This window comes from Zophobas morio, unplaced genomic scaffold (genome assembly GCF_036711695.1).
Source record: "Zophobas morio isolate AGI-343-1 ecotype UQ-CSIRO unplaced genomic scaffold, CSIRO_AGI_Zmor_V1 ptg000007l, whole genome shotgun sequence".
Classification (NCBI taxonomy): domain Eukaryota; kingdom Metazoa; phylum Arthropoda; class Insecta; order Coleoptera; family Tenebrionidae; genus Zophobas; species Zophobas morio.
In genome coordinates this window covers 12,119,902-12,136,992 of record NW_026972112.1, presented here as the reverse complement: position 1 = coordinate 12,136,992, position 17,091 = coordinate 12,119,902, and the positions used below count along the sequence as shown (strand labels likewise).

Here is a 17,091-nt window from a genome sequence, read left to right as displayed (position 1 = left end):
ATTTTATTATTCTCTGTTGCATGCAAATTCGGTCCTAAGATTCAGAGCTGATTAACTTATTATGAATTGTCGTTCATATGAAAGTAATGTGGATTGTTTTATTATGATTAAAAGCGGCATTTTTTTGTACGAGCACATTTTGCGTAGCGAAGCTAACATTACATCTCAAAAATACAAAAAATACAAATTCTAAAATATTGATGACATGTATCTACGTTATAGTCACGACTTTGTTTACTTATGTCATTGTACTGTAAAAAAAATTCAAATTATGTACTTAATTAAATTAAACAAATAATGATGTGCGAGGAAAAAATACGAAACCTTATTCAAGAGAATTTTTTTTTAATCCCTGGATTAAATATTAATGTCACCTTAGCAACGCTTTCAAAATTTCGTATTCAAAATGATATACTTATGTAAAGTAGCCCAAGAGCTATAAGGTTATATGGCCATTATAAAATTATCCCACTGTGTCAAAGTTAAGTTGTTTATAATAGAAAAGGTTTAAGGGTGGTAAATAACGTGTCCACTGCAGCTCAACCGGCTGTTGTTTCGTTCAGGGGCGGCTTTCACTAACCAAATCTAAGCAAGAAATGTTTAGAAGACGATTTATTGCCAGCCGGTGAGCTTAGTGCGAACCACACAAAAGGGGTATTTATTTGCGGTCAACTACTTTTATGATGGGGTTATACGCTGATAGCTCTTGCGCTACTTTACTATTTGAAGATCGCTAGAGAAAAAACTATAATCTTCAGTTTTTCCGACTGTATTCTTTTAGAGTGGCAAATGAGTGGATTTGCGACATTTAAGGTATTATTTAAACATAAACACACACGTAAATTACGTATGCTGATACTCCACAACATTTACTTTGAAAAATCGTAAATTAACATGTGCAACTGCGGTTACTTTCCCACGCGGCCACCAGAGTAGCGCTGTTATCGCCGTCTAACAGTATTACCAGAGAACATAGAGAAGCGTCATAGTTTAAATCAAATGACGGTTATATAATATGACGGATATTGTTATTCTGTACGTATTAAAATTAATGTGTGTACCTCAAAATAAGTAAAGCAACTTTTACTCAAGAATACGCCCTAACAAATTGCTTCAAAATCGAGGGAAGTTCTATCTAAATAATTTTATTATAATTTTGATTAGTGATAACGCCTTGAGAGATTTCTGATAACTTTTAATAAATCTAGTTAGTGTCTGTTTGAAAATTAGTAGGAGTAATTTATATTGATTACATAAATGCATAACTTTCTACTTACGCGTTAAGTAAGTCAGACATTTTCTTGAAAATTTAAGTTAAACTCTGTCGTGAGCATGACCTTCCTCTGTTCTATGAATTTCAGAAAAATTAAATGGGTCATTTTTTAATAACTCCAAAAAAATAAACAGGGTCCCGTTGTCACGCAAGTACCTCAACAGCAAAAGGGTTACTGCCCATTCACAATGGACATAAGACATAAGAACGAGCGCATAACATAATTTACGTTTTTGGTCTGTGTCTGGCTTATGCTTATCTACGTTCACAGTGGACAGAGTGAACTCTGTAAGAATTGTTAAACTGCGCAAACGCAGAACGGAATAACTCCTGGCTAAACATAGAAACGGCTAACCTCAAACTGAGTCAATCAAAATATCTAACCTACAATTTCATACGATATTCGAACTTGACAACTCGCAGTACAGAACAGACTCGCAGTGTGAAGCTTTGATTATAATTTATATAATATAATCAAAGGTGTGAAGTGCCAAGTGCCAACTGTCAAAGGGAATTCAATAGCAGCATTCAAAAGTCCCTAGATTTTAACATAATTTTGACATAATTCGTGCACAAAGTTGAACTTGTTTCAACTTTGTGTACGCACACAAGGATTACATAAAACGTTCATAAGCATAAGAATTATGTTCGTCCACTGTGAACAGGGGTACACGTTTTCCATCGTTTCAACTTTATGTATTTATGTAAGCTTTATGTACTTGTTATGCCTTATGTCCACTGTGAATAGGCAGTTAGGGTCGAGTTTTCTCCCAGTACCCTCAGGTAGCCATCAAGAGAACTACTTCATAAGAAATCAGTACTTATGGCAATTAATCTCGTCATGGTCACCTGCGGGTAGTAGGAGAAAACTCGACAACAAGTTTACTATATTAAAATTTATTTAAAAATATATAATAATGCAGGCAACAGCTAAGTAAGTAGCTGCTTATTCACTTATACCTACCCCAACTACATGAAAATATATCTAAATATCTACATACGAATAAATAGCAATATAATTTCTTCTTCAAGGCTTCAAAATGACTCGTTTAATTATTTCTTAATTCCAGTGGTCGGAAGTATAGTTTTGGAAATGTCATCCTACCCTACAAAATTTTATTGACAATAACGAGGTGGACAGTAGTACAATGGTAAGAAATATTTATGGCTTACCCCAGTTCACCCGAATTTGTCGGAGAACATTTAGCAGGTTGTCGCACTAATGCTCATTTTCGTTCGTGAGTAACAATCGGCCCTGTCTGGACCTGGATTATTCTGCTTTCTCACATCTGGGGATTACCTTTTCTTCTTCCTTTAGTAATTAACCGAAAAAATTAATTTTGCAAAATAAGTGTTTGCTGAAATATATTCTTAAAGTTTGTCTAGAATTATAAGAATTTTATGGACTCCCCCAGTTAATTCAATTTTATAGCCCTGTTGTCAGTTTTATTGTTTAGCTGAAGAGCGGGGCGAACTCAGGTACAGCAAAGATCGGCTTTCCCCTGACAGGCTCTTTACCTGTACAATAGAATTGACGCCTGAGCTGTCAAACAAATTAACGTTGGGAGTCCATAAAATTTTTATAATTCTAGACAAACTTTACAGTATTATTATTGATATATACTATAACTATCCTGCATATATGGTTAAATTTTATATGATGAAATTGATTTGTTTGAAAGTTATATTTTTCGAGATTTTTACGGTCTTGTAATAGGTTGAAAACTGAAAAAACTCAGTGTTTTTATATTTTCCTATTACGACGAGTACAAGTAACATCACATCAAAAGATGTGGAAAGAGATTATATTTTGTAAAAAACCACTGGCAAAAATTGGGTTTACAAATTACCTGTACAAAACATTTGCCAAAGTTGTTTTTCTTTCTTCTTCATAAGTAAAGTTTAAAGCAAATTTCAAAACTATAAAGTGTTTAACTAATAACAGAGTACCACGAATATCGACCAAATCCCAGTCTTATTCTTCAGAGAAATGCAAAACGCAATTCACAGAAAAATAATCTCAAAGCTGTTAAAATGATATTTGAAGAGCTTGTATATCATGGTTTCTTAAAGAATTCTGTGCTAAACTCGCTTTAGACTTTAATTGTAAAAGTAATTGAATTACTCATTGCGTCAAAAGTAATTAAATTACAGAAATGAATTGCTCGTAACTGAATTATAGTTTTGGAAATTTCTTTATACTCTAAAAAATTTTATTGGCAATAACGAGACAGACAGTAGTACAATTGCAAGAGATATTTACAACTTGAAGTTGTCGCGTGGCGTTAATCCCCAGATGTTAGAAAGCAGAATAATCCAGGTCCAAACAGGGCCCATCGTTACTCACGAACGAAAATAAGCATTATTGTATGAGTGCAACTATATACCTGCCAAATGTTTACCAACAAATTCGAATGAACTGGCGTGAGCCATAAATATTTCTTACCATTGTAATTGTCCGGCTCTGAAATTTCCGAAACTATATGTAGAATTCTACTTAGAATTTGGGGCGTTGACAAAAACACCAGGAGCCGAAATTTAATCTCTTTAACGACGTTGGCGTGAAATTCTTGAACTTGCTAGCCGGGAGACAACTCGTATCATCCCGGTAGCAATTTATGACGTAACCTAATGACTTTCACCAAAAAAAAGGCGAAGTCTTTCTAAAAAAACAGAAAATATGAATGGGTTGATATGTTCAATTTTTCGACACCCTCTGTTAAGCAAGCCCAAAAACTAAAATCAAATTACTTCAGTACTAGCAAGGCCTCTATTCAAACCATATTTTTAATTTCAAATTAATATTAAATCGCTAGTAAAAACATGTTGTGCCCCATGTTTCAAGTGCGATTTTCTTAATAAATTAAGTAGTAATGTTCAACTTTCTAGTGGAGACAAATATAGAGTGTTGACACATATCTACATTGTAACACTAACAGTATCTACTTCCCAGAATAGATTTATTGTTTTTGATTTAATCAATAAAATTAATTGTTTCTCCCGTCGTTTTTTTTTTAATATCCCGTATAAAAAAAAAATAAAAATAGTAAATAAATCTTTATTAAAAATTATGCTTCGAGATGGATCGTTGTTTCTTTTTGAGTATATAATATAATATAGTTTATTTTCTGAGATGACATCATCAACTTTCTACATAAGATGAATGAATAAATTGTAATCGATGGTCTGTAATTGTTAAATCAAAATCAATCCATAAAATTCAAAATAGCGACACTATTAAGCCCCACATAAAGCAAAATAAATTGCAGCATAAATTTCAAGCAAGATTTTGATGGAATGAGCAGATAAATGTTGATTAGCGTTTTACCATTTTCAAGGTTTCTGAAAGTACACCTAAAATTTCACAGTAATTAGTTCTAAGATTAGTTATTTAATATCTAGAACCGGCAACAAACGACAGACAGATGGAAATGGGAGGTCGGGAGAGTTCCGTATTCTACAAAATGTTAAATCGTAAATAAAGTTAAATCTTTTTTTTTTCAAAAGTTGTTCAATAATTTTTTTGTACTGCGGCTAGAAGTACAAGTGTGTTAATTGAAACGAAAAATGGTTTTTGACTATGTACGTTTAATTTCTGTGACGTCATAATGTCACTTTTATAACAACAGTAAACATATTGACCTGTGCAAATAAATTTCACACATCGGTGCTGTTTGTCATTTTGTTAAATATTGACAATGGGTCGACGACATATACAATAAGATCAATAAATAACTCCAACTTTATGATTTCTTAAAATGTGATCATTTTAACTGACCGCGGTTGATTGGTAAGAAATAATAATTAAAATTATATACCAAGGGAGAGAAGACACTTTTCTGGCCCGAGGTGAATTATGTATTTCCTCAGATCGAGAGAAATTAGAAAGCGAGGGCCCGAAAAGTCTTCTGTCCCGTGGTTTATGTATTTACTTTTTCCACTACTAACACATTTGTTTGAGATTACTTCAAATTCCAGCTCGGGGGGGGGGGGGACCCTTAAATTTTTGTAATAAACTGTAACTATAGAAACAAATTTTAAACTGAAATATATCAATGCGGACGAGATGGAATATTTGTGGTTATATTTTCGATATTTTTCCTGCCAATAACAGTTATACATGTTTGTAAGTCCTGTACAAAAGGTGCAGTTGCGTAGTAATTATGTTCCAATTTTGTAGCGCAGTTTTTGGTGCGAGAAGTTCGAAATCCCGTACCCTGGTGAATGCGCGAAAGCCATCAAAAAAGGTCATGAGTACAAAAAATTGTTTAACCCCTAATTTGTTGTTTGAAGAATATTCAGTGTTCTATAAGCGAACTTGATTTTCAGCGGCGTTGCTTTCAAATTTTCTGTATTCGAGTTTTGATTTCCAGAAGGAAAAAACATCCTTTCTAAAAGTTTCAGTCAAGTAAGAACTGCTAAAATGGCTACATTCGACGCAAAAAAATTGAAATGTGGGCGTTTGTAAGTTTTTCGGGTTAACAAAATAAATTCGTAGTAACTGTTTAACTACGACCCCCAAAAGGTACTAATGTTAAGAAACTTTAAATCATCTATAAGTAATTGATTTATCAGTGATAATGCCAGTGTTAGAAGCCTAAGGCAATTGTCTGTTCTATACTAGTAACAAATACATACGTATATAAAAATATGTGTACCTAATGATTTTTCATAAAGATAAGGGTAAGGAGAATTAAATATGATACAAAACAAAAACAGGCAACTTGTACTTAGTGTACGTTTTTTATGTTAATGAGTTTTTAACGTCAGAGACAAAGACGGTTAAATAACAACTTGTCGCATTAGAATGCAATGCAGATGAACAAAACCGCACTAAAAATTAATAAATGTGAAAAAATTACCCTCTATAGAAAGAAGAAACGGCCAAATGTTCTCAAAATCAAAACTGAACTTAACCATAAACGTTGGTTTCATAGATTTATAATAATCAGCACGTAAAAGATAAAAAAGTTATTTAATAAGTACTCGTAGTATATAGCTTTCGCAACTAGGGAGTAACAAGTAACAACAAAATTAATACTATGTATTACAAATTACAAACATTGTTACCCTAAATAACCTCTCGCCAAAATATGTCACTCAACATAACTTCAGCAGTGACACTTTCTGTTATTAATAACGTTCTATTAGTGAACAAATTTTTAAGTTGTACCGAGCACATAGTTCAGTTAAAGTAGGAAATAAAAACAAAATATGACTCGTCCAGTTATTTGTAACCACATAGAAACACATAGTGATAGACTTCGATTTTGAAAGATAGAAACCATTTTCAATGTTATTACAATTATTTTAAGAAAAATATCTCTTTGAAAGTACTGTCCAATATTTTATAAATAAATTTGAAAACAGTATCCGCGACCAAGAGAACTCACTACAAACTCTTTCAATTATTTCTAGGTCTTTATTGTAATCTTTGACATCAATCAAATACAACATCAAGGCAAATCTTGCTCCCCTCATTGTTTCTTGCTCAGTACACTGAAGTAAAAAATTTAAATGGAATTGGCGGTAATAAAAATGCCACACGTATGTAATATTGTTGCAAAGGTAATTTTAATAATACGAACAGAAAATTTCAATTGTCCGCAAAATTTAAATTTTTTTACGAAGTGGCACATATGAATGAGTTAAATGTAAAAATGCAGTAACACTTAATACATATGCCATATTTTTGTCGACGACTACAATGTTGTACGTGCATACTATTTATATTTTTAAAATAAAATGTATTTTCAGTTTCGAGAAAACGCCGAAGGAAAAACAGAGTTTCATTCAACTCTATCCTCTTGAATTTTCAAGGGAATATCTCTTTCGGTGCGAATGTATCTCCATCTCTATTTCACCAATATAAATCAATATTTACATTTCAACATAGCTGTTTTATTTGTTTTGTGAAAAGTTTGTATTTGAAAAACAAACTAAAAACAATACCTTTAGAGCAATATTTACAAAGGCATTTCTTTAGAACACGTAGAGAAAGAAAAAGCTCAAATTGTAGTTTCGCTCCACCCTGGACTGCCCTGCACGAGAATTTTTCTCAAAAAATCAAAAAAGTAGAGGCATTGTTTGTTAAAGAGCACGGTGACCCCACATGTTATAAAAATGCGTAGCGTACGCAAGGTTGTTTTTACAAAGTATCACTTTGTACAAAGTTTTATCGTTCGTGCGTTTGTGCGTGTTTTGCGAGTAGAAGTATTTTAAAAATTGTGTCGCTCGATTTTTTTTAATAGAATTTCATTTTCAACAGATGAAGAAGAGCATTCGTTTAAAAAACATCAGTGAACGTCATAACCCAAATTTTGATATTTGTGAAAAATGCACGCTGACTGCCACCGTCCCTGCCGCTCGAAAACCGCCCCCATGGAAGAGGGGGCAAGTATCCTCGTGAAACTTAAAAATGCCGCCGTGAGCAACCGAATCGATACGACGTTAGATGGTCACGTGGTGCGCACTTCAGCCAATGGCACGAGAAGGCAGTCAACCTCGGCGTACGAAATGCTTCGGTCGCCAGTTTGAAATGAGCCGTCGGGAGGGCGAGAGTGCGCCAGTGCCGTCTGCGAAACGCACGTAACGTGCAAATAGTGGTTTCAACTATGATGGAGGACCCGACCCAAGTAATGTTCACCGAGTTACCAGTCCCCCTGCTGTCGACCGCGGCGCTCCTCCGCCACCACCACCACCGCTACCAGCCGTACCAGCGGCTGCACCAGCCGCAACACTTCCACAGCCCCGCGCAGGACCTGCACGCGCCGCAGCGCGGCCGCGGCGACGGCGACCAGGGCACGCACATCTCCTGCCTCTACCCCGAGATCCTGGCCATCATCTTCGGCTACCTGGACGTGCGGGACAAGGGGCGCGCGGCGCAGGTGTGCACCGCGTGGCGCGACGCCGCCTACCACAAGTCGGTGTGGCGCGGCGTGGAGGCCAAGCTGCACCTGCGGCGCGCCAACCCCTCGCTGTTCGCGTCGCTGGTGCGGCGTGGTATCAAGCGCGTCCAGGTGCTGTCGCTGCGGAAGTCGCTGCGGGACGTGGTGCAGGGCGTCCCCAACCTGGAGGCGCTCAACCTCAGCGGCTGCTACAACGTGGGCGACGTGGGGATCTCACACGCCTTCGTAGTGGACGTGCCGTCCCTTTGCGAACTAAACCTGTCTCTGTGCAAGCAGGTTAGTACAACATTGCATTCGCCTATAAGTTGTTTCGTTTGTTGCCCGGAAAAGGAAAAATTCCCGACCACAAAAACTTTTTACAATTCTTATGGAACCGCAAAATACTTCAAGGCATACGTAATTTCGTTGGGGGTGGTTTTTTACTATTTATGTAGCGTAAAAGGATTACCGGAATTACCCTATATTAATAATAATAATAACGATAACTTTATTTCCAACAGAACGAATTCATTTACAGCAACATTACAAAAAATATAACAGCCCATTGCAGACGAAGATTGCTTAAAGATTACACAAAAATGCCATGCAATAGAAAAATACTTACCATGATATATCGCCAATACAATGCCTATTTACTAAACTAATGATTTCATTCAAAGTGGAAGTGTTAATATCACAAAGCACATCTGTTTCACAGAATGTTATTAATTTATATAAAGGCAATTTCAACATCATATTACTTCTTCCAGAACATGTAAAAGCGTGATGTTTTTGAACATTATAATTAGTTATTTTTCTTCACAATTCAAGACAATCTATGTATCAATGTGCCATAATTAGGATAAGTTCTTAACTCTTATAGTTGAGCATATCAAAAAGTGATCCATGTTCAGATCTAGGTACTTTTAAAACCATTTACAGTTAAATAATGCAGCTTTTTTAAAAATGTCTGTCATGATTTTTTGATAATTGTAAAAAGGTGGTGGCGTTACACTCATTCCGTACTCCAAAATAATGTCAACGTAATGAGTTACTTATATGGAATTTTAAAAACGTTTACACTGGAAATCAATTCAAATTCTAAATATAAAGCCCAACATCTGCACAAATCTTTTATTGATATCTTCACAAATGTCAGTGAATAGTAAGCCTTTAATGTTGTTGTGCAAAAATGTTTTTGTGTTCTTCGAAAAATTAATCAGTTAGATGGTCTATATCAGGTTGCAATTTTTCACAGTCTGTAAAATCATTAGTCTGCAAAAATATGTTTAAATCATCAGCATACAAAAGTGGTTTTGAGTGATGCTGATCCGTCAACAAGGTCATTTATAAATAATGTAAATAACAAGGAGTCTAATATTAACCCCTGAGGTGCACCAGAATTTACAGTTATAAATTTGTATTGAAACTTGAAACCCATTTACCTCCATAAATGGGCGTCGACTGTTTTTACAGGACAATATGAAAATCTAAACTAAATATTACGCACAAATTCAAAAATAACTTAATACATAGATACATAAAAAACTAACAAAATACTTTGTTTGATTCATTGAACCCTTAAATAATTGGCACTAAACAATTAAAAAAATTAGAATTACAGGGATCGCTTAAAACGAAAAAAGAATTAATATTTTTCACTAAAATTGCCGCTATACAATACATGAGCATCATGGCACGTAGTAAGAGGTGCTGCCCTAAGCATATTTATTTTTGGTATGAAAAACTAAAAGTTGAATTTTGCTACAGTCAAAAATGTTGTAAATGAGCTTCCGAAAAAAAGTGAACACTGTATTATTTTCTACGAACAAGTAGCGACTGAAAATTATGCTATTGCAGTAAAATAACATAGCCAAAGATTTTGGGTGGGTATGGTCCACTGATCTTGAAGGATAACAATTTTAAGAATCATCGTTGGTTTTTTCTCCTCTAAAATAAACGAAAAATATAACTCAACGTGAGCATTGTAAGACATCCAAGATATTTAGATGCTGATGACACAGTATGCTTAATAAAAGTGAGATTTGAGTCAAGTAATACGTAATGAAGAAATAGATATTATTTTGCGAGTAAACATAAGAAAATAACACTTATCCACATTAAAAATTAAGAAATTAGAACGTAAATATTGAACAATAATATTTAAATTAACTGCTAGAAGATTTACAACTATGATATTAGTTACAGAAACATAAATGTTTTAAGCATTTGCATATACAAGTACTGAGCATGTGCAGATCATTAGTAAATAAGATGAAAAAGAGTGGTCCCTGTTGAGAACCCTGCGGTTTGAGATATATGACTTAATAAGTGTTATATAATAAGCTATATGGTGCAAGTTTGCTCACTAGTAAACCATGATCGAACGCACCATAAAAATGTGCAGATACAAAATCCATCTGACTAACATCCTCTAATTCCTGATTAATCTAATTAAGTAATAGTTAATAATGAAGAATTAAATATTTGAGGTGCACCAGAGATGGGTAAAATTTTTCTTGAAAAAATTGCTATCCTGATCCAAAAAAATCTCTTCATCAACTTAAACATTTTCGATTAATTGGGAAAAATGTATAAACTTAGATCTTTAATTTCCTTATCTATGGGTGATCTAAACTATTAACTAATGTCAAACTAACACTTCAAAATGATATTGAGGGCTTCCCATTAACGACATAAGAAAATAATGGTGTTTCTGTTAATGTGTCTTGGGCTTTATTTGCTCCACTGAAGTGAATTAACACTACTAATGACCTGCTAAAACCCATGGAAGCACGTGGGTTTATTTCAGAAAGATTTGAGTTGGCGTGGTAGTAGAGGAAGTGCGCGTAAATTTAAAATTGAAAGTGTAAAAACATTCTTAAGCTTTTGGCTTATTGATTGACTGAGAAAAACTTAAATTAACAAATCTTTTACCTAATTTAAATTCTCAATTTATGACATTAACTTATTACGTAAATATCAGAAGAATCTTAACCGCTTTCAAGTCAAACTAATAAAAATTTAGAAGCAGCATTTCTGGTAAACTCGGTACTGGTAAAATTTTACGGCGACTAAGACTGCAGTGGTATGAAAATAACATACTTTTACTGTGAACCTCAAATGAACATCTGGACTTTGGAGAACACCATCTGTTTTGTTCAAAATTCTCGAGACTGAGAAACTAATAAGGTAAAGAAAAAACCTTATAATTTTTTTAAATACCTTCATTTTATGTTTATGGGTTCTTATTAAATTTGCTTAAGCTTATTCATATTGTGCCACTTCTGAACATCTGGTATAATTGGTTAGGCTGTACATTTTGCCTCGTGAATTAATACGTTTTTTTCTTCTTATGAAATAAATTGGTACAAGAACTTCTATTTTAATAATAATTAACTTAGTGGAAAGATGCACTGTATTAAAACCGATACAACCGCTCTTTGTTGCAGATTATAACTTTAAAGATTGCATAATTTCAAACAAAAGGAAAATTTACAATGAGAAGAGCAGACAATACTGTCAAATTTGTATAGACCCAATACCCATAAGGATTTTGAATGAATAAGTACGTAGTTCATGACCTTGAAAAATTTTGAAAAAAAAAATTCAAAAATATCAGTAGATACATACTCTAACAAACGTTGTTTTCCTCTATCTAGTACGAGTTGCAAATGGGAATTTCTTAATAAACTGTATGATGACGTAATCAAAGTAGTAGGAACTAATATATAACGTTAATATCTTAACTTCGAAAAAAATTGTTATACTTACATATATTTGCAAATTTTATTTTTGACAATAATTCGTATACCTATCTAAGTTTACAACTGTGGATACACTATTAAACCACAATGTTTGTCAGGAAAGAAAAGACAAATTTTGGATTAGCGTTTTACCATAAACACAGTAATCTTCAGCACACCCAAAAATTCACAATAATCAATTCGAACAGACAGAAACGGGAGACCGACATTTTCCCGTTCTACAAACTGTGGACCGCCTAGAAAACACATAAGATTCCACGTTTCATTAAAATGACCCTATTACAATACTTGTTTAATTTATGCTCGGAAAGTAATAAAAAGAATGATTTCATAGAACTTTCCCATCAAGCTCTAGTACATTTTTTCCTTATTGCTAAATCATAAAACATGTGTGACGGAGACGTATTTAAGTGCAACAGTTTGTTCTTTGAAATTATAATAATAATCTCTTGTAAAACAAAATTGAATTTATGTTGTATTTTATGCTTAACTGAGATTTCTATTGTTTTATTTGCTTTAAAATCTTAGAAATAAACACCAGAAGCTTCTCATAATCTGCAAATAAATAGTTGGATGGAAATAAATGTGGTTTTTATAATAGCTAAACAAGTTTTTACATTTTCGTCGTTAAATATTTTTACGTCTTTGGAAAAGAATGTACCAGAGAAAGGTCAAAATTTTTACTATCTGAGCAAAAAATAGGAAATCGCGATCATATATTGAAACACGTTAATTGGTTAAGTCTACATTTTGTTTCGAATTATGTTTAATGAAAAATTCATTTTTGGATTAATGTAAAATTGGTAAGACTAAAATATTGTATGTCAATAACATTACGACAATACGACTTTTTCACAAGAATTTCCACTGTAAATTTTCAAATAGATATTTTTATAAAAATGAAACGTCATACATAATTGTTTACCTAAGCAATCTTTTAAAAATAATATAATGTAGTATGGTGTATCCACCATGTAGAGGAATATTCAGCAGCACTACGAAACCAATCGAGTGACTACCATCCATAGAAAATTCTCTACAAATTCTTATTCACTAGGCAAAAATTAAAGAATTCAAGACTTAACAATTCCACGGAACAAGGGTTTTCCATGTTAGAGGCGACGTAGGCATGTATATTTATGTACATTAGTGAGATAGAGATGCTCACCAGATGAATACCCACCCATCTGGTCGGACAAAATTACATCCATTAAAAATAAATATCTTGCAGAATTAAACATTTTCTTGCTTTTGCAGAGGTGTGCTTCAGCTGTTCCTAATTTGAACTGATTTTAAAAAAGTTAACTGTTATTAATACTGAAATGTTATTCTATTTCTTAGCTGTGTTAATTTATGTATTTTTATCACTGTTTACTTAATGCATTTTCACTTTGTTTGCACATAAATGAGTCATCTTGTTGCCTGGAACGATACGCCAAAATTTTTGATTTGACAGCTCAAAAATATTTTGAATGTAAATATCCATTTCCCATTCCATCGTATTTCTGCACTACCGATGATGAATTAAAAACTTTACTAAAATTTTAATTTTGGCTCTATTAAAGAGGTATTTTAATATCACACTTATTTCATAAAATAGTAAAATTACCTTGAAAATCGTATTTTAAAAACGTTTAGTAAATTCGTTTTATGTAAGTTATAGTGCATAATCTAGAGATTGTAAATTATAATGCCTTATTATATTTGTAATAGTTCTGACACACAGTTACGGTGTCAATTCTGAAGATGGTCTTTAAAATTCTAAAGATATCTATTGAGTTTTACTTGGATCACAAATATTTTCTAAAACGTTATTGAACAGTTTCACTGCCATAGTCATTTTTTTCTTACCGAGGATAATAATTGGACACTTTCAATTTAATACTATTGTTTGGTGTTTTTCTCCCCAAGTGAATTCGATATAAATGAATATAACAGTATTGGAAGGAAATAAAAGACAAAATACAAAATTTTTGGTACAAAACAAATTACAAAAATCAACTTTTAAATAAGTAAGCTTCCATTTAAAAGTCACTAAAGTGCAAATTACAATATTATTTTATTGTTGAAAAAAACACTTCTCCCCATTTCTGTCTCTCAATAGAGTGACAAAATGATAGAAAGTTGTCGTTTGTAAATGTGCTAATCTAGGTGTGCATTAACATCTAGTATCGTCGTGCTCGCTTGCATTTTAATACGTTTCTTTACTCTTGTGTATCAGTATTGCCACTTACTCTAATATTCCATATTAGCTTGAAGAAAGAAATAACTGACAATATTATTGTTGTAATCCATACATCGAACTGTTGCTATCTAAGATATACTTATTAAGGTAATTAGAAAATATTGCATTACCTCAAGTTGCTTCACTTTCCACTATAAAAATAGTATTTGGAAAAGCGTATAAAAATTTACAAAATTGTAACTAATAACTTACCAATCGTTGGTTAACGTTAACTGGTTGATGTTAATTAGAAGATTGATAAACTGACCTTACACCCAGCGTTCTTTAAACTAAACTAAGTATTTTTATCTAGTGGATTTGATTTTAAAATGTAGGTTATAAGAATTACACAAGATCCAATAGAACTTTTAAAGTAACCTGTTGGATGGCCTTTATAATTTAAAAAAAAATCGAAACTCCTTGAATCCTCTAGGATGGTTCTCTTTCTTCTTTGGTGTAATTTAATAGACTGAAGTAGAAAACAGAATGTATTACGTTTAATAGTTTTGTTTTTTTTTCCATAAAAGTTATCGGGGGTCTTTTAACACTATAACTATGCAGAATATTAGATGTTAAATTTCATGTGTTTCAGTTCACAAAATTACCCACCATAATACACCCAATCAAGATTAATGGCAATGTTAACAGTACTGTTAATAAAAAATCAAATTTTTTGTCATTGAATGAATTTTGCTTGTCTATAAAATTTCGAATAAAGTTTTTGTGGTCGTACATTTTTACCTTTCCGTGTACACAGAATGAATGAACGGATTGAAACGGAACTCTACTAGGTGACAGACACCTCGCTGGCAAGGATCGCGCAGTGCCTCAGGAACCTCGAGGTGCTGGAGCTGGGTGGGTGCTGCCACGTGACTAACTCGGGACTGGCATCCATCGCCTGGGGACTGAAGAAGCTGAAAAGACTGAACCTACGCTCCTGCTGGCAAGTCGGCGACGAGGGCATCAAGCAGCTGGCGTCTGGCAACCGTTCGCTGGAGTACCTAGGACTGCAGGACTGCCAGAAGTTGTCCGACGAGGCGCTCAAGCACGCCACGGGCCTGACGTCGCTCAAGTCCATCAATCTCAGTTTTTGTGTTAGCATAACGGACAGCGGCCTCAAGTACTTGGCGAAGATGAGCAACTTGCGCGAGTTGAACTTGCGTTCGTGTGACAACATCTCCGATACGGGAATGGCGTTCCTGGCCGAGGGCGGGTCCAGGATATCCTCGTTAGACGTGTCGTTCTGTGACAAGATTGGCGATCAAGCGTTAGTGCACATTTCTCAAGGACTGTTCAATTTACGAAGTTTGTCGTTGAGTGCGTGTCAAATTTCGGACGAGGGACTGAGTAAAATCGCGAATACCCTACACGATATGGAGACGCTAAACATCGGCCAGTGCAGCAGGGTGACGGATAAGGGTTTGACCACGATCGCGGAGTCGCTCTTGAGGCTCAAATGTATAGACTTGTACGGTTGCACAGGGATTACGACGGAAGGACTGCAAAAAATTATGAATTTACCACAACTTATTGTCCTCAACTTGGGGCTGTTTCATGTTAGGTGAAACGCATTAGTCTGAATAGAAATTTTTACTTTGTATGCGTCCTCCAATGGAATTTTTGCTTGAACCGGGACTAAACTAAATTTATCGTATAGTATTAAATGTTTTTTCTTCGAGTTTCTTATACATGACCAAACATTCCAAAATCTTCAAGGCAAGCTAACTTCCGGCGGATGGCTCTTATAAGCTGTGATAGAATAAAAACGAATGACGTAAAGTTCGACTAAAGTGAAATTACCTGTAAGCATGATTATTATTATATTGTTACTACAATAATTAACCATTGAGAACTGATTTTAAGTAAGCGTATTCGTAATATTTCATAAAAACGTTCACATGATTTTTGCGAAAATACAAAGTTTTCTTTCTTTTTTGTTTCGCTCAATAGTAGCACCACAAGTAAGAACTAGTGATTTCTTCTAATATTATGAGGTTGTATTTCTGTAGCTAGCTAATCTAATTTAAGTGACCTAATTACAGAATACCAAAGCAAGAATGAATTATCAAAAGACACTAGTAAATTATTTTTTGTACGTACACGTATACAATGTTGTTCTTTCGCATACGTTGCTCTCGAGTGACGCGCTTTTTTAAAGTTTTTACAATTTTTACAAACATCGAACACTTGTTTTGTTATTTTTGATGAGTAATTACGTTACTCGTTTATTTAAAAGAATGTGATAGCGTTTAAACAATCATTTTGCAGCGCGTTTGCTGTGTTATTTTAAATTTCCGGAAAAACTTTGTTAACCGTTATTATATTTGTTTCCACCAAATAATCTTTGTTAATTATTCCGTTTAATGTATTTTTTCATTTTATTAATACCATTTTGTTAAATTGATTAGCGTAACATTTGCAGATCGTCATCTGTTCCTGAATACTTTCACTGTTTTTTGTTCGTATTCATGTTATTGCTTTTTCTTTAAAGCTACAAAAAATTGTGGTGCAAAACAAGTTTTAAATTGAGCTGTAAAAATGTACAGTGATCATTATAGTATTTGTAAATAAACGTAAAGTTATCAATATTTGTTACTATTACGTTATGTTTTTATAAATTAAACAAATTTAAACTTAATAAAGTTTTTATCAAAAAATAATCGCTTCCATTATTTCTTATTACCCTGATAGTTATAAACCCATTATTTATCATTAACACCTCAAAACAGTTAATTGCAGTAAACAGGCACAAGTTATATCCCATTAACATCCACAGTACGTGTAATAATTTCTCTTGTTAAATTATTTAAAAAAATGCAAATCGTAACAGTCTGTATAGGTTACACAATTAACCTTTATGACTTAATCTTTACAACTGTAAAAAAATCAAAATTCTTTATTAAACAGTGAATAAGTACTTATTTAAAACAAATATTCTTA

At 33.6% G+C, this 17,091-nt stretch overlaps 1 protein-coding gene across 1 annotated transcript; it reads left to right on the top strand.

The window, feature by feature from the left end:
- The first annotated feature begins 7,797 nt into the window (after positions 1–7,797).
- LOC135124636 (F-box/LRR-repeat protein 14) lies at positions 7,798–16,716 on the top strand. The gene is made up of 2 exons (XM_064049850.1): positions 7,798–8,457; positions 14,943–16,716. The coding sequence occupies exons 1-2, from the start codon at positions 7,888–7,890 to the stop codon at positions 15,714–15,716; spliced, it is 1,344 nt and encodes a 447-aa protein (XP_063905920.1). The 5' UTR covers positions 7,798–7,887; the 3' UTR covers positions 15,717–16,716.
- Positions 16,717–17,091: the final 375 nt, after the last annotated feature.

Coding starts and splice junctions, on each gene's coding strand:
- LOC135124636 (XM_064049850.1), top strand. CDS start 7,888: ATGATGGAGGACCCGACCCAAGTAATGTTCACCGAGTTACCAGTCCCC. Junction 8,458..14,942: donor ACCTGTCTCTGTGCAAGCAG/GTTAGTACAACA, acceptor GAACTCTACTAG/GTGACAGACACCTCGCTGGC.